The sequence below is a fragment of the Procambarus clarkii genome, chromosome 69, assembly GCF_040958095.1.
Source record: "Procambarus clarkii isolate CNS0578487 chromosome 69, FALCON_Pclarkii_2.0, whole genome shotgun sequence".
Taxonomy (NCBI): domain Eukaryota; kingdom Metazoa; phylum Arthropoda; class Malacostraca; order Decapoda; family Cambaridae; genus Procambarus; species Procambarus clarkii.
The window spans coordinates 10,782,064-10,805,534 of record NC_091218.1 but is presented as its reverse complement, the minus strand read 5'-3'; the positions used below and the strand labels follow the sequence as shown (position 1 = coordinate 10,805,534).

Below are 23,471 nucleotides of genomic sequence, written 5' to 3'. Positions count from 1 at the left end.
CCATATTATATATATATATCCTAATTATATCATAGGGAGCCGGTCGGCCGAGCGGACAGCACGCGGGACTTGTGATCCTGTGGTCCTGGGTTCGATCCCAGGCGCCGGCGAGAAACAATGGGCAGAGTTTCTTTCACCCTACGCCCCTGTTACCTAGCAGTAAAATAGGTACCTGGGTGTTAGTCAGCTGTCACGGCCTGCTTCCTGGGGGGTGGAGGCCTGGTCGAGGACCGGGCCGCGGAGACACTAAAGCCCCGAAATCATCTCAAGATAACCTCAAGATATTAGCAGCTGGCCTCGCTCTCAGACCTCGTCCAAAGGTGACCCCTCGCTGTTGACGGTTTCAGACCACGTCCAAAGGTGACCCCCTCGCTGTTAACGGTTTCAAACATCGTCCAAAGGCGACTCCTCGCTGTTGACAGTTTCAGACCTCGTCCAAAGGTAACCCCTCGCTGTTGACGGTTTCAGACCACGTCCAAAGGTGACCCCTCGCTGTTGACGGTTTCAGACCACGTCCAAAGGTGACCCCCTCGCTGTTGACGGTTTCAGACCACGTCCAAAGGCGACCCCTCGCTGTTGACAGTTTCAGACCTCGTCCAAAGGTGACCCCTCGCTGTTGACGGTTTCAGACCACGTCCAAAGGTGACCCCCTCGCTGTTGACGGTTTCAGACCACGTCCAAAGGCGACCCCTCGCTGTTGACGGTTTCAGACTACGTCCAAAGGCGACCCCTCGCTGTTGACAGTTTCAGACCTCGTCCAAAGGTGACCCCCTCGCTGTTGACGGTTTCAGACCACGTCCAAAGGTGACCCCCTCGCTGTTGACGGTTTCAGACCACGTCCAAAGGCGACCCCTCGCTGTTGACAGTTTCAGACCACGTCCAAAGGCGACCCCTCGCGGTTGACGGTTTCAGATCACGTCCAAAGGCGACCCCTCGCTGTTGACAGTTTCAGACCACGTCCAAAGGTGACCCCTCGCTGTTGACGGTTTCAGACCACGTCCAAAGGTGACCCCCTCGCTGTTGACGGTTTCAGACCACGTCCAAAGGCGACCCCTCGCTGTTGACAGTTTCAGACCACGTCCAAAGGTGACCCCTCGCTGTTGACGGTTTCAGACCACGTCCAAAGGCAACCCCTCGCTGTTGACAGTTTCAGACCATGTCAAAAAAGCTGTCAAGTAACACTTGGGTGCCTAATGTCTTCCAGAAGAAGGAAATGGCTTGTCTATTGGCCTGAACGGGGACAGAATGCCGGTATCTTGTCAAAATTCCATATTGTACCCGAGGATGTTTTTTTTTTCCTGCTGAATTTTATGTTAAGGTAATGTTATGACTTCGACACGCAGCTCACGAGTCCTCAGGCAGCTGTAGCATGTTGCATGCAGCTGTAACATGCTACATGCAGCTGTAGCATGCTACGTGCAGCTGTAGCATGCTACGTGCAGCTGTAGCATGTTACGTGCAGCTGTAGCATGCTACATGCAGCTGTAGCATGTTACGTGCAGCTGTAGCATGTTACGTGCAGCTGTAGCATGCTACGTGCAGCTGTAGCATGTTACGTGCAGCTGTAGCATGCTACGTGCAGCTGTAGCATGCTACGTGCAGCTGTAGCATGCTACGTGCAGCTGTAGCATGTTACGTGCAGCTGTAGCATGCTACGTGCAGCTGTAGCATGCTACGTGCAGCTGTAACATGTTACGTGCAGCTGTAGCATGCTACGTGCAGCTGTAGCATGCTACGTGCAGCTGTAGCATGATACGTGCAGCTGTAACATGTTACGTGCAGCTGTAGCATGCTACGTGCAGCTGTAGCATGTTACGTGCAGCTGTAGCATGTTACATGCAGCTGTAGCATGTTACGTGCAGCTGTAGCATGCTACGTGCAGCTGTAGCATGCTACGTGCAGCTGTAGCATGCTACGTGCAGCTGTAGCATGCTACGTGCAGCTGTAGCATGCTATGTGCAGCTGTAGCATGTTACGTGCAGCTGTAGCATGCTACGTGCAGCTGTAACATGCTACGTGCAGCTGTAGCATGCTACGTGCAGCTGTAGCATGTTACAAACAGCTGTAGCATGCTACGTGCAGCTGTAGCATGCTACATACAGCTGTAACATGCTACATACAGCTGTAACATGCCACATACAGCTGTAACATGTTACATACAGCTGTAACATGCTATATACAGCTGTAACATGTTACATGCAGCTGCATCATGTTACATACAGCTGTAACATGCTACATGCAGCTGTAACATGCTACATACAGCTGTAACATGTTACATACAGCTGTAACATGCTACATGCAGCTGTAACATGCTACATACAGCTGTAACATGTTACATACAGCTGTAACATGTTACATGCAGCTGTAACATGTTACATACAGCTGTAACATGCTACATACAGCTGTAACATGTTACATGCAGCTGTAACATGTTACATACAGCTGTAACATGCTACATGCAGCTGTAACATGTTACATACAGCTGGAACATGTTACATACAGCTGTAACATGTTACATGCAGCTGTAACATGTTACATACAGCTGTAACATGCTACATGCAGCTGTAACATGTTACATACAGCTGTAACATGCTACATGCAGCTGTAACATGTTACATACAGCTGTAACATGTTACATACAGCTGTAACATGCTACATACAGCTGTAACATGTTACATGCAGCTGTAACATGTTACATACAGCTGTAACATGCTACATGCAGCTGTAACATGCAGCTGTAACATGCTACATGCAGCTGTAACATGCTACATGCAGCTGTAACATGCTACATACAGCTGTAACATGCAGCTGTAACATGCTACATGCAGCTGTAACATGCTACATGAAGCTGTAACATGCTACATACAGCTGTAACATGCAACATGCAGCTGTAACATGCTACATGCAGCTGTAGCATGCTACGTGCAGCTGTAGCATGCTACGTGCAGCTGTAGCATGCTACGTGCAGCTGTAGCATGTTACGTGCAGCTGTAGCATGCTACGTGCAGCTGTAGCATGTTACAAACAGCTGTAGCATGCTACGTGCAGCTGTAGCATGCTACATACAGCTGTAACATGCTACATACAGCTGTAACATGCCACATACAGCTGTAACATGTTACATACAGCTGTAACGTGCTACATACAGCTGTAACATGTTACATGCAGCTGCAACATGTTACATACAGCTGTAACATGCTACATACAGCTGTAACATGCTACATGCAGCTGTAACATGTTACATACAGCTGTAACATGCTATATGCAGCTGTAACATGCTACATGCAGCTGTAACATGCTACATGCAGCTGTAACATGCAGCTGTAACATGCTACATGCAGCTGTAACATGCTACATGCAGCTGTAACATGCAGCTGTAACATGCTACATACAGCTGTAACATGCTACATGCAGCTTTAACATGCTACATGCAGCTGTAACATGCTACATGCAGCTGTAACATGCTACATGCAGCTGTAACATGCTACATGCAGCTGTAACATGCTACATGCAGCTGTAACATGCTACATGCAGCTGTAACATGCAGCTGTAACATGCTACATACAGCTGTAACATGCTACATGCAGCTGTAACATGCTACATGCAGCTGTAACATGCTACATGCAGCTGTAACATGCTACATGCAGCTGTAACATGCTACATGCAGCTGTAACATGCAGCTGTAACATGCTACATACAGCTGTAACATGTTACATGCAGCTGTAACATGCTACATGCAGCTGTAACATGCTACATGCAGCTGTAACATGCTACATACAGCTGTAACATGCTACATGCAGCTGTAACATGCTACATGCAGCTGTAACATGCAGCTGTAACATGCAGCTGTAACATGCTACATACAGCTATAACATGCTACATGCAGCTGTAACATGCTACATGCAGCTGTAACATGCTACATACAGCTGTAACATGCTACATGCAGCTGTAACATGCTACATGCAGCTGTAACATGCTACATGCAGCTGTAACATGCTACATGCAGCTGTAACATGCTACATGCAGCTGTAACATGCAGCTGTAACATGCAGCTGTAACATGCTACATACAGCTATAACATGCTACATGCAGCTGTAACATGCTACATGCAGCTGTAACATGCTACATGCAGCTGTAACATGCTACATACAGCTGTAACATGCTACATGCAGCTGTAACATGCTACATGCAGTTGTAACATGCAGCTGTAACATGCTACATACAGCTGTAACATGCTACATACAGCTGTAACATGCTACATGCAGCTGTAACATGCTACATGCAGCTGTAACATGCTACATACAGCTGTGACATGCTACATACAGCTGTAACATGCTACATACAGCTGTAACATGCTACATACAGCTGTAACATGCTACATACAGCTGTAACATGCTACATGCAGCTGTAACATGCTACATACAGCTGTAACATGCTACATACAGCGGTAACATGCTACATGCAGCTGTAACATGCTACATACAGCTGTAACATGCTACATGCAGCTGTAACATGCTACATACAGCTGTAACATGCTACATGCCACCTCCATTACACATGCTGATTTCTGCATGATTCAGCCCTTGACTTCTTAACCGTGTGAGTAGTCAACTGTTTGTGCCAGCAGGGTCGGGCTCCAGTTCGTGGACCCCGCTTCTGTAGCCGTTGGTTGTCTAAGACAATGACCTCTGACCTGTTGCCCTGTTATAACAGCTTGTAAAGTTATGATCGGAGTTAGTCTCTACAACCTGCTCCTTTAGGTCAACCATTTACTCACTAACTTTATGCTAAAGGTAAACTTTCTAACATCTCTATGACACATCTGAGTCTCAAGCTTCCGTCTGTGGCCCCTTATTCTGTTGTTATTCATTGTAAACATTTCGTCTGTCTCCACCCTGGTAATCCCTCTAAGTATTTTATACATCTGTGTCATGTCCCCGCTCCTCTCCCTCCTCATAACGTCGTCAGGTTTAGTTCCTCCAGTCTGTCTTCGTACCTCATCCCTCGCAGCTCTGGGACGAGTCTTATTGCAAACTTCTGCATATTAAAAACGTTTTTTTTTAGATGGGGTATCGGGTTCCAAAATGGTGCGGCATACTCTTAGACTGACCTCACTTGAGGCGGTATACAGTAATCTTAAAGCTTCCTTATTCAAGTTCCTGAAGGATCTTCTGACTTTTGCATGTGTGTGAGATCTTAAATGAGAATTGGGATCTCATTTGAGCAAAATTCACTTGCATTTATGTCATTTTAATTAAATTTGGCGCATGTATCCAAAAAAGAATTGCAATTATATTTTCAATCAACTGTATTTTGAAACAAAATACAAGAAATGGTATATTCATTAAATATACTTTTTCGACGAGTGAGTTGAATGAAGTGTTGCAAACAAATTGAAATTGATATATAAGTTGTTAATATTAAACTGTAGTGGCCTCCCTCCTGAGGTCAGGAGGGAGGAGGAAGACAGCCATGAGGGAGACAGCCAGGAGGAAGACAGCCAGCAGGGAGGAGGAAGACAGCCAGGAGGTAGACAGCCAGGAGGGAGACAGCCGGGAGGGAGACAGCCAGCAGGAAGACAGCCAGCAGGGAGGAGAAAGACATCTAGGAGGTAGACAGCCAGGAGGGAGACAGCCAGGAGGGAGACAGCCAGGAGGGAGGAGGAAGACAGCCAGGAGGAAGACAGCCAGCAGGGAGGAGGAAGACAGCCAGGAGGTAGACAGCCAGGAGGGAGACAGCCAGGAGGGAGGAGGAAGACAGCCAGGAGGGAGGAGGAAGACAGGCAGGAGGGAGACAGCCAGGAGGGAGACAGCCAGGAGGGAGACAGCCAGGAGGAAGACAGCCAGCAGAGAGGAGGAAGACAGCCAAGAGGGAGACAGCCAGCAGGGAGGAGGAAGACAGCCAGGAGGGAGACAGCCAGGAGGGAGACAGCCAGGAGGAAGATAGCCAGGAGGAAGACAGCCAAGAGGGAGACAGCCAGCAGAGAGGAGGAAGACAGCCAAGAGGGAGACAGCCAGCAGAGAGGAGGAAGACAGCCAAGAGGGAGACAGCCGGGAGGGAGACAGCCAGCCGGGAGGAGGAAGACAGCCAGGAGGGAGACAGCCAAGAGGAAGACAGCCAGCAAAGAGGAGGAAGACAGCCAAGAGGGAGACAGCCGGGAGGGAGACAGCCAGCAGGGAGGAGGAAGACAGCCAGGAGGTAGACAGTCGGGAGGGAGACAGCCACGGGGGAGACAGCCAGGAGGAAGACAGCCAGGAAGGAGACAGCCGGGAGGGAGACAGCCAGGAGGAAGACAGCCAGGAGGAAGACAGCCAGGAGGGAGACAGCCAGGAGAGAGACAGCCAGGAGAAAGACAGCCAGCAGGGAGACAGTTAGGAGGGAGACAGCCAGGAGGGAGACAGCCAGGAGGGAGACAGCCAGGAGGGAGACAGCCAGGAGAGAGACAGCCAGGAGGAAGACAGCCAGGAGGAAGACAGCCAGGAGAGAGACAGCATGGAGGAAGACAGCCAGGAGGGAGACAGCCAGGAGGGAGACAGCCAGGAGGAAGACAGCCAGGAGGGAGACAGCCAGGAGGAAGACAGCCAGGAGGGAGACAGCCAGGAGGAAGACAGCCAGGAGGGAGACAGCCAGGAGGAAGACAGCCAGGAGGGAGACAGACAAGAGGAAGACAGCCAGGAGGAAGACAGCCAGGAGGAAGAAAGCCAGGAGGAAGACAGCCAGGAGGAAGACAGCCAAGAGGAAGACAGCCAGGAGGGAGACAGCCAGGAGAGAGACAACCAGGAGGGAGACAGCCAGGAGGGAGACAGCCAGGAGGGAGACAGCCTAGAGGAAGACAGCCAGGAGGAAGACAGCCAGGAGGAAGACAGCCAGGAGAGAGACAGCCAGGAGGGAGACAGCCTAGAGGAAGACATCCAGGAGGAAGACAGCCAGGAGTAAGACAGCCAGGAGGAAAACAGCCAGGAGGAAGACAGCCAGGAGGAAGACAGCCAGGAGGAAGACAGCAAGGAGGAAGACAGCCAGGAGGGTGACAGCCAGGAGGAAGAGAGCCAGGAGGAAGACAGCCAGGAGGGAGACAGCCAGGAGGAAGACAGCCAGGAGGAAGACAGCCAGGAGGAAGACAGCCAGGAGGGAGACAGCCAGGAGGAAGACAGCCAGGAGGAAGACAGCCAGAAGGAAGACAGCCAGGAGGAAGACAGCCAGGAGGAAGACAGCCAAGAGGAAGACAGCCAGGAGGGAGACAGCCAGGAGAGAGACAGCCAGGAGGGAGACAGCCAGGAGGGAGACAGCCAGGAGGAAGACAGCCAGGAGGAAGACAGCCAGGAGGAAGACAGCCAGGAGGAAGACAGCCAGGAGGAAGACAGGAGTGAGACAGCCAGGAGGAAGACAGGAGGGAAACAGCCAGGAGGGAGACAGCCAGGAGGAAGACAGCAAGGAGGAAGACAGCCAGGAGGGTGACAGCCAGGAGGAAGACAGCCAGGAGGAATACAGCCAGGAGGAAGACAGCCAGGAGGAAGACAGCAAGGAGGAAGACAGCCAGGAGGGTGACAGCCAGGAGGAAGACAGCCAGGAGGAATACAGCCAGGAGGAAGACAGCCAGGAGGAAGACAGCAAGGAGGAAGACAGCCAGGAGGGTGACAGCCAGGAGGAAGACAGCCAGGAGGAAGACAGCCAGGAGAGAGACGGCCAAGAGGAAGACAGCCAGGAGGAAGACAGCCAGGAGGAAGACAGCCAGGAGGGAGACAGCCAGGAGGGAGACAGCCAGGAGGAAGACAGCCAGGAGGAAGACAGCGAGGAGGAAGACAGCCAGGAGGAAGACAGGAGGGAGACAGCCAGGAGGAAGACAGGAGGGAGACAGCCAGGAGGGAGACAGCCAGGAGGAAGACAGCCAGGAGGAAGACAGCCAGGAGGAAGACAGCCAGGAGGAAGACAGCCAGGAGGAAGACAGCTAGGAGGGAGACAGCCAGGAGAGAGACAGCCAGGAGGGAGACAGCCTAGAGGAAGACATCCAGGAGGAAGACAGCCAGGAGGAAGACAGCCAGGAGGAAAACAGCCAGGAGGAAGACAGCCAGGAGGAAGACAGCCAGGAGGAAGACAGCAAGGAGGAAGACAGCCAGGAGGGTGACAGCCAGGAGGAAGACAGCCAGGAGGAAGACAGCCAGGAGGGAGACAGCCAGGAGGAAGACAGCCAGGAGGAAGACAGCCAGGAGGAAGACAGCCAGGAGGGAGACAGCCAGGAGGAAGACAGCCAGGAGGAAGACAGCCAGAAGGAAGACAGCCAGGAGGAAGACAGCCAGGAGGAAGACAGCCAAGAGGAAGACAGCCAGGAGGGAGACAGCCAGGAGAGAGACAGCCAGGAGGGAGACAGCCAGGAGGGAGACAGCCAGGAGGAAGACAGCCAGGAGGAAGACAGCCAGGAGGAAGACAGCCAGGAGGAAGACAGCCAGGAGGAAGACATGAGTGAGACAGCCAGGAGGAAGACAGGAGGGAGACAGCCAGGAGGGAGACAGCCAGGAGGAAGACAGCAAGGAGGAAGACAGCCAGGAGGGTGACAGCCAGGAGGAAGACAGCCAGGAGGAATACAGCCAGGAGGAAGACAGCCAGGAGGAAGACAGCAAGGAGGAAGACAGCCAGGAGGGTGACAGCCAGGAGGAAGACAGCCAGGAGGAATACAGCCAGGAGGAAGACAGCCAGGAGGAAGACAGCAAGGAGGAAGACAGCAAGGAGGGTGACAGCCAGGAGGAAGACAGCCAGGAGGAAGACAGCCAGGAGGGAGACGGCCAAGAGGAAGACAGCCAGGAGGAAGACAGCCAGGAGGAAGACAGCCAGGAGGGAGACAGCCAGGAGGGAGACAGCCAGGAGGAAGACAGCCAGGAGGAAGACAGCGAGGAGGAAGACAGCCAGGAGGAAGACAGGAGGGAGACAGCCAGGAGGAAGACAGGAGGGAGACAGCCAGGAGGGAGACAGCCAGGAGGAAGACAGGAGGGAGACAGCCAGGAGGAAGACAGGAGGGAGACAGCCAGGAGGGAGACAGCCAGGAGGAAGACAGCCAGGAGGAAGACAGCCAGGAGGAAGACAGCCAGGAGGAAGACAGCCAGGAGGGAGACAACCAGGAGGGAGACAGCCAGGAGGAAGACAGCCAGGAGGAAGACAGCCAGGAGGAAGACAGGAGGGAGACAGCCAGGAGGAAGACAGCCAGGAGGGTGACAGCCAGGAGGGAGACAGCCAGGAGGAAGACAGCCAGGAGGAAGACAGGAGGGAGACAGCCAGGAGGAAGACAGCCAGGAGGAAGACAGCCAGGAGGAAGACAGGAGGGAGACAGCCAGGAGGAAGACAGCCAGGAGGAAAACAGCCAGGAGGAAGACAGCCAGGAGGGTGACAGCCAGGAGGAAGACAGCCAGGAGGGAGACAGCCAGGAGGGAGACAGTCAGGAGGAAGACAGCAAGGAGGAAGACAGCCAGGAGGGTGACAGCCAGGAGGAAGACAGCCAGGAGGGAGACAGCCAGGAGGAAGACAGCAAGGAGGAAGACAGCCAGGAGGGTGACAGCCAGGAAGAAGACAGCAAGGAGGAAGACAGCCAGGAGGGTGACAGCCAGAAGGAAGACAGCCAGGAGTGAGACAGCCAGGAGGAAGACAGCCAGGAGGAAGACAGCCAGGAGGAAGACAGCCAGGAGGAAGACAGCCAGGAGGGAGACAGCCAGGAGGAAGACAGCCAGGAGGAAAACAGCCAGGAGGGAGACAGCCAGGAGGAAGACAGCCAGGAGGGTGACAGCCAGGAGGAAGACAGCCAGGAGGAAGACAGCCAGGAGGAAGACAGCCAGGAGGGAGACAGCCAGGAGGGAGACAGCCAGGAGGAAGACAGCCAGGAGGGAGACAACCAGGTGGAAGACAGCAAGGAGGGTGACAGCCAGGAGGGAGACAGCCAGGAGGGAGACAGCCAGGAGGAAGACAGCCAGCAGAGAGGAGGAAGACAGCCAGGAGGGAGACAGCCAGGAGGAAGACAGCCAGGAGGGAGACAGCCAGGAGGGAGACAGCCAGGGGGAAGACAGCCAGGAGGGAGACAGCCAGGAGGAAGACAGCCAGGAGGGAGACAGCCAGGAGGGAGACAGCCAGGGGGAAGACAGCCAGGAGGGAGACAGCCAGGAGGCAGGAGGACCAAGTATTATAGTTTACCAATACCGAGCACGGTGTAGCGGGCGTCTCCCTCACCGCTATACCACCAGCCTCACTACCTAATGTTCCCGCAAAGTTTTTCTCGAAACATTTCTTTCTTCCCCTCATAATCTCTCATCTCCCCCCCCCCCACCCTTCCCCCCGACCCCCACTTTGCCCCACCCTTCCCCCTGACCCCCACTTTGCCCCACCCTTCCCCCCCGACCCCCACTTTGCCCCACCCTTCCCCCCAGACCCCCACTCTGCCCCACCTACTCCCCATAGATGGTACCCCTGTTGAGTGTCCCTGAGAAAGCTCGAATCGTGTTGATAAGAGGTGAGAGGGGCCAATCGCCCCCCCTGGCTCTCTGTCACCCCATGTGGTCACCCTTAGGGTCTCTTTTATGACCAATGATCGCTAATGTTATTGCATTATTGATCACGATCAATCTCAATTAACCCGAAGCTTTATCACGATAAATGTTCCTCGTTGATTTATTTCTGAGTGTAATAACAGTGGAACTTATTGAACAATGTGGCAGTACTTTGTGTTAATCTTAGCTTCATGTTCATCAAGTTGCCTCTTAATCTTAGCTTCATGTTCATCAAGTTGCCTCTTAATCTTAGCTTCATGTTCATCAAGTTGCCTCTTAATCTTAGCTTCATGTTCATCAAGTTGCCTCTTAATCTTAGCTTCATGTTCATCAAGTTGCCTCTTAATCTTAGCTTCATGTTCATCAAGTTGCCTCTTAATCTTAGCTTCATGTTCATCAAGTTGCCTCTTAATCTTAGCTTCATGTTCATCAAGTTGCCTCTTAATCTTAGCTTCATGTTCATCAAGTTGCCTCTTAATCTTAGCTTCATGTTCATCAAGTTGCCTCTTAATCTTAGCTTCATGTTCATCAAGTTGCCTCTTAATCTTAGCTTCATGTTCATCAAGTTGCCTCTTAATCTTAGCTTCATGTTCATCAAGTTGCCTCTTAATCTTAGCTTCATGTTCATCAAGTTGCCTCTTAATCTTAGCTTCATGTTCATCAAGTTGCCTCTTAATCTTAGCTTCATGTTCATCAAGTTGCCTCTTAATCTTAGCTTCATGTTCATCAAGTTGCCTCTTAATCTTAGCTTCATGTTCATCAAGTTGCCTCTTAATCTTAGCTTCATGTTCATCAAGTTGCCTCTTAATCTTAGCTTCATGTTCATCAAGTTGCCTCTTAATCTTAGCTTCATGTTCATCAAGTTGCCTCTTAATCTTAGCTTCATGTTCATCAAGTTGCCTCTTACTGGCCCAGAGCACACCATCTCTCTCTCTCTCTCTTCCCAATACCTTCCTTTAACTTAATCGATGCTTGTGAGAGTTTCTTATTGCAATCAAGACAGTGGTGAAAGCGCGTGTGTTGCTGCTTGATGTACTTACAACTACAATACGACAGTCCAAGTGTGCCAGCAACAGCGTGTTGCACTTGGTCTCGCTCCTAACACACATTTAACCTAACAACTCTTCTCCAACAACATGTGCGTTAGAACACTGACAAACACACACACACACACCTGCGTTCATTGTCATGGCCAGATGAGACAGTTGTCTTTCACGGGTGTCTGGAACATGTCGACGGGAGTCTGGTGTTACGAGGCCTATCTTGAGGTTATCTTGAGATGATTTCGGGGCTTTAGTGTCCCCGCGGCCCGGTCCTCGACCAGGCCTCCACCCCCAGGAAGCAGCCCGTGACAACTGACTAACACCCAGGTACCTATTTTACTGCTAGGTAACAGGGGCATAGGGTGAAATAGAGACTCTGCCCATTGTTTCTCGCCGGCGCCCGGAATCGAACCCGGGACCACAGGATCACAAGTCCAGCGTGCTGTCCGCTCGGCCGACCGGCATCCCCATGTGTCATCCCCTATGACACACTGACCACCCAAAACCCGCTCCCACACACCTGGGTGGCGCTCATCGCCCTCGGAACCCTTCAGTCGAACCACGGGTGGAACCGCTGCTCGCGATCCGGTCTTGTCCCCACGGAACAGTGAAGGAAGACTCGGTCCTTACCACCAGACGTCACTTCATGCAGCTACAGCCCAACCACTTGGGCTGGACGGTAGAGCGACGGTCTCGCTTCATGCAGGTCGGCGTTCAATCCCCGACCGTCGAAGTGGTTGGGGCAACATTCCTTTCCCCCGTCCCATCCCAAATCCTTATTCTGACCCCTTCCCAGTGCTATATAGTAGTAATGACTTGGCGCTTTCCCCTTTTTTTTAATATATATTTTTATTTTCATGGAGCTACAGCAGTTTCTCCGAGTCTTGCTCGCCCGTAACAACTCTGACAGCTGGGCAAATCTGAAAGGGGGACTCAGACCCTCTCGAGAGGGGGGCGGCTCCGTTGACGTCGTCCTCTCGGCCACCAACATTACCACACTCGTGTTGACCAGACCACACACTAGAAATTGAAGGGACGACGACGTTTCGGTCCGTCCTGGACCATTCTCTAGTCGATTGTCTCTCTCCACACTCGTTCCCACGCTGTCTCTTGCACCACACTCGTTCTACTCTTTATCCTATACTGCTGCACTGGTCTTGCCACTCCTGTTCCAATCCTCATATCTTTGCACTTGGTTGGGTTAAATTCTAACAGCCATTTTTTCAGGCCGTTTGGAGTGCGTCCATATATATTTAGAGTGCATCACAATCTATCCCGTCCTGATTTTTCTCGTCAGTTTTGTATCATCTTCAGTGATATGAAAGAGTAAATTTTCTGTCACGTCATTGACTCATTAGAGACAGGATGTGTGTGTGTGAGAGTGACTGTCCATGGCGTTTGTACCAAGCTTGTACGACACTCTAGACTATGTACGAATGGAACATATCTCATATACCAAGATATAACTATCTCTTCTCAAATCATTCACTAGCATCAGGATTCTTTCCATTACTGTTAAATCTATATATTACATTTTGAAGTGACTAGGCTTGCCTAGATTTTGGATTGACATTGAGTAAACACAATATTCCTATTTATTGCAAATGTCTTGTTTAAGAACTTTGATGACCAGAGAATTTAATTTTCATATAAATTTAGAGATAATGACAAGTAGTGGAATTTGAGTCCCAAAACTGTCATTAATTTGTATCAGGTTTGTTTAATTTTGTGTTACCATAGTCACTAATTTTACATATAATTGTGTGGTACTCAGTCACTCGTTTTACATATTATTGTGTGGTACTCAGTCACTCGTTTTACATATTATTGTGTGGTACTCAGTCACTCATTTTACATATTATTGTGTGGTACTCAGTCACTCGTTTTACATATTATTGTGTGGTACTCAGTCACTCGTTTTACATATTATTATTTAGTACCTAGTCACTCATTTTACATATAATTGTGTGGTACTCAGTCACTCGTTTTACATATTATTGTGTGGTACTCAGTCACTCATTTTACATATAATTGTGTGGTACTCAGTCACTAATTTTACATATTATTGTGTGGTACTCAGTCACTCATTTTACATATTATTGTGTGGTACTCAGTCACTCATTTTACATATTATTGTGAGGTACTCAGTCACTCATTTTACATATTATTGTGTGGTGCTCAGTCACTCATTTTACATATAATTGTGTGGTACTCAGTCACTCATTTTACATATTATTATGTAGTACCTAGTCACTCATTGTTCATATTTTGGCGGATATTTTCATGACCAGAGAGCTGCATCATGAGCATAACGATCTGGTCACACTAACACTCCATGTTGTAGGTGTAAGTGACGCTACTAGGAGTGAGGGCTGGAGCACATTTCAATATTTTCAGAGATTTTATTTCTGGATAATAAAATGAAAGAAAAACGATGATTTCTGAAGAGTTCTTAGTGTATTAAAAATGTTCATTAATGTCAAAATAAATGTAATATTAGTTGGACATTTTGCAAATGATGTTGAGATGACTTTAAAATCAATAAAGAGTAAATATTTTTTGGTACGTGAAATTAAATAGTTTTATTGATAAAACCAAAATAAGCATTATATAAATATAAAAATATATATATACTGGATATAATTATTCGTAAGAAAATTAAGACTAAACTTATTCATGGGAGCTGTCTCCTCTAGATAATCTAATCTCACGAGACTAATTCACATTAAAGTTCCTCAGGGACTATCCAAAGTAATCCGAGTTACAAATATCTTGAGATCTTGAGATGATTTCGGGTTTTTTTTTAGCGTCCCCGCGGCCCGGTCCTCGACCAGGCCTCCACCCCCAGGAAGCAGCCCGTGACAGCTGACTAACACCCAGGTACCTATTTTACTGCTAGGTAACAGGGGCATAGGGTGAAAGAAACTCTGCCCATTGCTTCTCGCCGGCGCCTGGGATCGAACCCAGGACCACAGGATCACAAGTCCAGCGTGCTGTCCGCTCGGCCGACCGGCTTCCTTGTGATATAATTAAACTCATTTCACAATGGATAAAGAATAGTTTATACACTCACAAACTCCGCGCTTCCTTAAAGACTGATACATTGTTGACCAGACCACACACTAGAAAGTGAAGGGACGACGACGTTTCAGTCCGTCCTGGACCGTTCTCACAATCGACTTGAGAATGGTCCAGGACGGACCGAAACATCGTCGTCCCTTCACTTTCATGTGTGGGGTTTGGTCAACATATTTCAGCCACGTTATTGTGACTCCTCGTCTGTATATCGACAGATATACCGCAATACCTACCTTGAGGCTACCTTGAGGTGCTTCCGGGACTCAGCGTCCCCGCGGCCCGGTCGTCGACCAGGCCTCCTGGTTGCTGGACTGATCAACCAGGCTGTTAGACGCGGCTACTCGCAGCCTGACGTATGAGTCACAGCCTGGTTGATCAGGTATCCTTTGGAGGTGCTTATCCAGTTCTCTCCTATGGTACCTACATTTTAACCAATGAAAATGTCGACCTTAATGAACGAATTACATAAATTAGGAGCTGGATAACACAGTTCAGGTCGATAGCGATTACCTGAAATAAGCTGAATTAAAAATAAGAACATAAGAACATAAGAACAAAGGTAACTGCAGAAGGCCTATTGGCCCATACGAGGCAGCTCCTATTCTATAACCACCCAATCCCACTCATATACTTGTCCAACCCGTGCTTGAAACAATCGAGGGACCCCACCTCCACAATGTTACGCGGCAATTGGTTCCACAAATCAACAACCCTGTTACTGAACCAGTATTTACCCAAGTCTTTCCTAAATCTAAACTTATCCAATTTATACCCATTGTTTCGTGTTCTGTCCTGTGTTGATACTTTTAATACCCTATTAATATCCCCCTTGTTATGTCCATTCACCCACTTGTAAACCTCTATCATGTCGCCCCTAACTCTTCGCCTTTCCAGTGAATGCAACTTAAGCTTTGTTAATCTTTCTTCATATGAAAGATTTCTAATTTGGGGAATTAACTTAGTCATCCTACGCTGGACACGTTCAAGTGAATTTATATCCATTCTATAATATGGCGACCAAAACTGAACTGCATAATCTAAATGGGGCCTAACTAGAGCAAGATATAGCTTGAGAACCACACCAGGTGTCTTGTTACTAACGCTGCGATTAATAAATCCAAGTGTCCGATTTGCCTTATTACGAACATTTATGCATTGATCCTTTTGTTTTAAATTCTTCCTAATCATAACTCCCAGATCCCTTTCGCAATCCGACTTCGCAATCACAACACCATCTAGCTCGTATCTTGTAACTCTATCATCATTACCTAACCTCAGAACTTTACATTTATCAGCATTAAACTGCATCTGCCAATCCTTTGACCATTTCAAAACCCTATCTAGATCAACTTGAAGTGATAGTGAGTCCTCCTCCGAATTAATTTCCCTACCGATTTTCGTATCATCGGCAAATTTGCAAATGTTGCTACTCAAACCTGAATCTAAATCATTTATATATATTATAAACAACAGAGGTCCCAGGACAGAGCCTTGAGGCACTCCACTTACAACATTTTCCCACTCTGACTTGATTCCATTTATACTAACTCTCTGTTTCCTTTGGTATAGCCATGCCCTAATCCAGCTTAATATAGCACCCCCAATACCATGAGACTCTATCTTTTTAATCAGTCTTTCATGTGGCACTGTATCAAAAGCTTTGCTAAAGTCAAGGTATACAACATCGCAATCCTTACCACTATCAACTGCCTCAACAATGCTAGAATAAAAAGATAACAAATTTGTTAAACATGAACGGCCATTTATAAAACCATGTTGAGACTCAATTATTAATTTATGTTTTTCAAGATGAAGACGAATTTTATTTGCTATTATAGATTCGAGTAACTTTCCCACAATAGACGTTAGGCTAATTGGTCGATAGTTAGACGCAAGTGATCTATCTCCTTTCTTAAAAACTGGTATCACATTAGCAACTTTCCAAAACTCTGGCACTCTGCCTGACTCTATTGATTTATTAAATATGGTTGACAGTGGGTCACAAAGCTCCTCTTTGCATTCTTTAAGCACCCTAGCAAACACTTCATCCGGCCCTGGGGATTTGTTTGGTTTGAGTTTTACTATTTGTTTAAGAACATCCTCCCTGGTAACTGCTAAACTCGTCAACCTGTCCTCGTCCCCACCCACATAGACTTGTTCAGCTGAAGGCATATTGTTAAGTTCCTCTTTAGTAAATACAGATACAAAATATTTATTAAAAATACTACTCATCTCTTCATCACTATCTGTTATTTGACCTGTATCAGTTTTTAATGGACCTATCCTTTCCCTAGTCTTAGTACGATATAACTGAAAAAACCCTTTAGGATTTGTCTTTGCTTGCCCTGCTATGCGAACTTCATAGTTTCTTTTTGCTTTCCTTATCTCTTTTTTAACATTTCTAACCAGTTGTACGAATTCCTGTTCTAAAGTGACCTCCCCATTTTTAATCCTTTTGTACCAAGCTCTCTTTTTACCTATAAGGTTCTTCAAATTCTTTGTTATCCACTTTGGGTCATTAGTATTCGATCTATTCAATTTGTATGGTAAACTACGTTCCTGTGCTTTGTTTAGAATATTCTTAAATAAGTTATATATTGAATCCACATCGAAATCCCCATTTAAGTCACCTATCGCTGGGTTCATGTCTCGCTCCAAGACCGGCCCACACCCCATACCCAAGACTTTCCAATCAATTTGACCCAAAAAATTTCTTAGGCTATTAAAATCAGCTTTTCGAAAATCTGGCACTTTAACAGAATTTTCTCCTACTGGTCTATTCCATTCTATGCTAAATCTGATTTCTTTGTGATCACTGCTCCCTAGCTCACTCCCTATTTCGATGTCATTAATTTGCGTTTCCCTGTTAGTTAACACTAAATCTAAAATATTATTTTCCCGTGTTGGTTCCTTAATGTGTTGCGTAAGAAAGCAATCGTCAATTAATTCTAGAAAATCTTCTGCTTCACTATTCCCTGTTTTGTTCAACCAGTTTATTCCGCTAAAATTAAAGTCACCCATGACATAAATACTGTTAGATCTAGATGCTCTAGATATTTCATCCCATAGATGCTTTGCTTCCATTCTGTCTAAATTTGGTGGCCTATATATTACTCCTATTATAATATTATTAGCTTTTTCGTTTAATTCTATCCAAATAGTTTCTGTGTGTGGCTCTGTTTTGATTCCCTCTTTGAGACTACATTTCAAATTGTCCCTAACATATATGGCTACTCCACCTCCTCGTCTAATATATCTATCTGTGTGAAATAGTTTAAATCCGTATATTTGATATTCAGCTAATAGTTCTCTATTTTCTACATTCATCCACGTTTCGGTAAGTGCAATAATATCTATTTTTTCTGTGCAGACAAGAGCATTTAATTCGTTAATTTTATTTCTTAGACTTCTACTGTTAGTGTAATATACCCTAAGTGAATTGTTATTTTGCGGACCTTCTCTTTCCCTGATCGTTTTGCCAATTCCTTTCTCCCACAAACACATACTTTTATTACCTCCTTCCTCCAAATCAATTCCCATACCTCTATCTACTAACAGTTTAAACCCAAACAAACACCTCTAACCACTTCTTCCAACGAGTTCATAAGAACATAAGAACATAAGAACAAAGGTAACTGCAGAAGGCCTATTGGCCCATACGAGGCAGCTCCTATTCTATAACCACCCAATCCCACTCATATACTTGTCCAACCCGTGCTTGAAACAATCGAGGGACCCCACCTCCACAATGTTACGCGGCAATTGGTTCCACAAATCAACAACCCTGTTACTGAACCAACAGTTCGCAACAGCAACAACCCCAGCTCTCGATAGATGCACCCCATCACGAGCATACATTTCATTTCTTCCATAGAAGTGTTCCCAGTTGTCTATGAAAGATATTGCATTTGATTTGCAATATCTTTCCAGCCGGCAATTGACACCAAGTGCCCTCGATATCCATTCATTTCCCACTCCCTTTCTTGGAAGAATGCCACATATGATCGGGATTCCTCCCTTGCTCCTAACTAATTCTATGGCTGTTTTATACCTCTGAATCAGTTCCTCACTCCTAACTCGACCAACATCATTTCCTCCCACGCTAATGCAAATAATGGGATTGTTCCCATTACCAGCCATAATATCATTCATGTTTTTTATAATATCACCAATGCCAGCTCCGGGATAGCAAACCCTTAACCTGTTCCCCCTATCTCTAGCACAAAACGCTCTATCCAAATACCTTATCTGGGAATCTCCCACAACTAATGTTTGCTTAGGTACCTTTACTTTCTGAGGGGCCTGCTCTTCCTTTCTCTTCGTTGCTTTCCCTTTTGCGCGATCCGCAGTCTCACCACAGCACTCGTCCTCCAAAACGTCAAATGAATTAGAAGTTGCTATGGCGTTTGAAGGCGGCTTTATCAAAGTCTTCTTAAGGCCCCTGTCTTTCGCAACTCTCCAAGACCAAAATGAACATAAACATGAACAAGCTTACATATAGACTTTGAAAATATTAACTGGTGAGTTAAGAATATGTTAAGGATATCATTAAGTTGTTGTTTTAGATTCAGCTACTCAGAAATAATTGTTCCGAGTAGCACGGGCTATGGTGAGCCCGTAGTGGACTTACCTGGCACAGGAGCGGGGCAAGTAGCACGGGCTATGGTGAGCCCGTAGTGGACTTACCTGGCACAGGAGCGGGGCAAGTAGCACGGGCTATGGTGAGCCCGTAGTGGACTTACCTGGCACAGGAGCGGGGCAAGTAGCCCGGGCTATGGTGAGCCCGTAGTGGACTTACCCGGCACAGGAGCGGGGCAAGTAGCACGGGCTATGGTGAGCCCGTAGTGGACTTACCTGGCACAGGAGTGGGGCAAGTAGCACGGGCTATGGTGAGCCCGCAGTGGACTTACCTGGCACAGGAGCGGGGCAAGTAGCACGGGCTATGGTGAGCCCGTAGTGGACTTACCTGGCACAGGAGCGGGGCAAGTAGCACGGACTATGGTGAGCCCGTAGTGGACTTACCTGGCACAGGAGCGGGGCAAGTAGCACGGACTATGGTGAGCCCGTAGTGGACTTACCTGGCACAGGAGCGGGGCAAGTAGCACGGGCTATGGTGAGCCCGTAGTGGACTTACCTGGCACAGGAGCGGGGCAAGTAGCACGGGCTATGGTGAGCCCGTAGTGGACTTACCTGGCACAGGAGCGGGGCAAGTAGCACGGGCTATGGTGAGCCCGTAGTGGACTTACCTGGCACAGGAGCGGGGCAAGTAGCACGGGCTATGGTGAGCCCGTAGTGGACTTACCTGGCACAGGAGCGGGGCAAGTAGCACGGGCTATGGTGAGCCCGTAGTGGACATACCCAGCACAGGAGCGGGGTTGTAACTAGTATAATTACGGATATATCTTACCTAACGGTAAGAATAACAAATTAAAACCAGGCTTATAAAGTTCAGGCCCATACTGAGCTCCTGAATTATATTAAAGGAGTAAAAACTCTAAGCGATGGGTAAAAATATATATAACTTATATACAAAGAGAACAGATGATAGTGATTATGTCTCCCTAAGGCGCCCAAAATATAACCTCGTATCCTGAACAAAACCTCGAATCAGGAAAACAAAATCTGTATACATTAAGAAGCTCTTATCTGGAAAACAAAATCTGTATACATCAAGAACCTCTTATCTGGAAAAAGGAAGAGCCTTGTGTCCACCTTGTTCTGGACGGTCTCCACGCCATAAATTAGTTGGCTCAGGGCGCCCCGAGCATGAACCAGGATTTGATGAAAAACTGTGACTAAATAGTTCCACAGAGACCAGTACTTTGTGGACGAGCCCAGCCCTGAGACGAGCACTGTGTGGACGAGCCCAGCCCTGAGACGAGTACTGTGTGGACGAGCCCAGCCCTGAGTGACGAATACTGTGTGGACGAGGCCGACCCTGAGATGAATACTGTGTGGACGAGCCCAGCCCTGAGACGAGTACTGTGTGGACGAGGCCGACCCTGAGACGAGTATTGTGTGGACGAGGCCGGCCCTGAGACGAATACTGTGTGGACGAGGCCAGCCCTGAGACGAGTACTGTGTGGACGAACCCAGCCCTGAGACGAATACTGAGGGGACGAGGCCAGCCCTGAGACCAGTACTGTGTGGACGAGCCCAGCCCTAAGACGAATACTGTGTGGACGAGGCCGGCCCTGAGACGAATACTGTGTGGACGAGCCCAGCCCTGAGACGAGTACTGTGTGGACGAGCCCGGCCCTGAGACGAGTACTGTGTGGACGAGCCCAGCCCTGAGACGAATACTGTGTGGACGAGCCCAGCCCTGAGACGAATACTGTGTGGACGAGCCCAGCCTTGAGACGAGTACTGTGTGGACGAGCCCAGCCCTGAGACGAGTACTGTGTGGACGAGCCCAGCCCTGAGACGAGTACTGTGGGGACGAGCCCAGCCCTGAGACGAGTACTGTGTGGACGAGCCTCACTACCAGAGGACTCGACGCCCGAGAACACAAGACGCTCAGCGGGACACCAACGGATACACGCGCCGCCGTCCTCACCTTCCTCAGTCCGTCACAACCTCCAGTCCGTCGAGATCCGGCTCAGCAACGAGGGTAAAGTTTGACACTAAAAGCGTCCTCCCCCCCCTTGCTGGACCAAGTCCTTCCGGGCTCACCATAGCCCGTGCTACATGGACATTTCCTTCCGAGTAGTTCAATCTAAAACCACAACAACGTCACTCACCATAGATATAGGGGGCAGTGCCCCCCACCCACTCACCCAACGTCATAACAGAGGAACACATCAGAAAGAACATTCAAGAATGGGAAAAAAATCGGCAGGTAGAGAACAATTTGAAAGGAAATGGGGAGGAAAAATGTAATTGCAGTTAGTTAGATTACTAACTACGGTTTCTAGTTAGATTACTTAGTAGTTCAGTTCCTGGTTAGATTAGTGAGTTCAGTGCTTGGTTAGATTAGTTAGTTCAGTTCGATAATTAATTTGATTAGCTAACACTATGGCTCGTTAGTAGTTAGATTAGCTAATAGTTCGGTTAGTTATTAGTTAAGTTAGGTTCAGTAGTAGATAGGTTACGTTATTTGTAATTAAATTAGATTATTTGTTTGGTTAATTAATAATATAGGTTAGTATTTTTGGTAATTAGTAGTTACCTTAGTAGTTAGGTTATGCTAGTTTGTAGTTAGGATTAGTAGTTCGATTAGGCTTGTAATTAGGTCAGTATTTATTAGTTAGATTTGGTTAGTAGTTAGGTTATTAGTGGCTCAGTTAGTTAGTAATTTAGTTAGTAAGGTTAGTTAGAAGACAGTGCTTCGTGGTGTGTACCGGATACATGCACACACAGTGTGGTAGGACACAAGTGTCTCAAGCGGACATCATTGATAATACTAGTACTAGAATAGGCCTTGTTTAATGTACGTGTCCACTTACGAAACCTGTACATCTTTTCCTTTACCCTGGCGGCTTAGTATATATGTATTAAGCTGTTGAAGAGCTTCGAAACTACACAATTCAAGAATATTATCGTTATAAAGATAATAATATCTCGTGATGCTTCAGAGGTCATCATACTCTCTTTAATATATGTAAAGAAACCCGAATTGTCCTTAGGAAAGATGGACGGGTTTCGTAGGAGGGGAAGAGTTACCTCATGGAGGAAAGATATACAGGTCTAAGTATTCACTTGACGAATCCTAAGCTACTCTATCCCTTTGAGATGTATTTCTTTCTTGTCTCAATAAACATACTTGAACTTGAACCATGAGTTCTGTACATAGTTGGTTACGGTTATCACAGTGATAACGTAACATTTGGGAGTAGAGGAGTGACGGTGTACACCCTTGCGAGTGTCAGCGGGCACTGACTGACCTCACGGCGTGACGGAGGGTGTTGTGGGGTGGGTGGGGGGGGGGAGAACCCACCACCCAGAGGGGTTGACAAGTATAGTTTAATTAATTATTTTCCCCGTTTATTTATCTTTTCCTCTTCAAGTTGTTATATATTCAAATGATTAATCGTATGGTTTTTAATGTTTTATGTTCGGTTTTTAATTATTATAACAAAATGTATTTGAGAACTATTCTCATACATGTTAATTAATGGATCACGTGTTGGCATAATTCCTGGTCAACAGCGTGTCACACTTGTCAATAATCTTCGTCTCATTCACTTTATTTAGTGCGGATACTTATTAAAGTAGCGAGGTGCCAGTTAATTACTTATGACACTTTTGTAAGTATGAGTGAGAGATAGTTTGTGGTTTGTTCTATCTTGAGTAGTGTGAGTGACTGCTGGAGCTGACTGGTAACATGACTGTGAGTGAATATATCTGACTGACAGACCAGTCCGGTGAGCGATACTTGCTGATATTATCGTTCACTTGGTAACGCAGCGCGGGAGCTTGACAACGAGACATTGTTGCCATGTATGGTGATGTGTCATTGTAAATGATCTTTATCATCATAATGATCTTTATCATCATAATGATCTTTATCATCATAATGATCTTTATCATCATAATGATCTTTATCATCATAATGATCTTTATCCCTTTATTGTACCCGTAACTGTCTATTTGACTCTGTGTTTATCAACCCGTCCTCGACTCAAGTCCATTCCATCCAGCGGTCGACCCCACAGACGCAGTCATAAATTGTGACATGATCTTCATTCAAAACAGGAATTTTCTCAAATATAAATTAATATTATAATATATTAGCATATTGTGCATATATAGGCCTAGGTTAGGTTAGGTGTTTAGATTCTGTTGGCGATTATTTGTATTTGAAGTACGTGGGTGAAGCATTTACAGC

At 47.4% G+C, this 23,471-nt stretch overlaps 1 protein-coding gene across 1 annotated transcript; it reads right to left on the bottom strand.

The window, feature by feature from the left end:
* Positions 1–10,672: 10,672 nt before the first annotated feature.
* LOC123772340 (golgin subfamily A member 6-like protein 7) lies at positions 10,673–23,194 on the bottom strand. Its single transcript, XM_045765432.2, has 2 exons — positions 22,993–23,194; positions 10,673–11,403 (listed from the first exon to the last, which is right to left on the bottom strand). The coding sequence occupies exons 1-2, from the start codon at positions 23,192–23,194 to the stop codon at positions 10,673–10,675; spliced, it is 933 nt and encodes a 310-aa protein (XP_045621388.2).
* Between the last annotated feature and the right edge of the window lie 277 nt (positions 23,195–23,471).

Coding starts and splice junctions, on each gene's coding strand:
- LOC123772340 (XM_045765432.2), bottom strand. CDS start 23,194: ATGATGATAAAGATCATTATGATGATAAAGATCATTATGATGATAAAG. Junction 11,404..22,992: donor CTCACCGGACTGGTCTGTCA/GTCAGATATATT, acceptor ATGAACATGAAG/CTAAGATTAAGAGGCAACTT.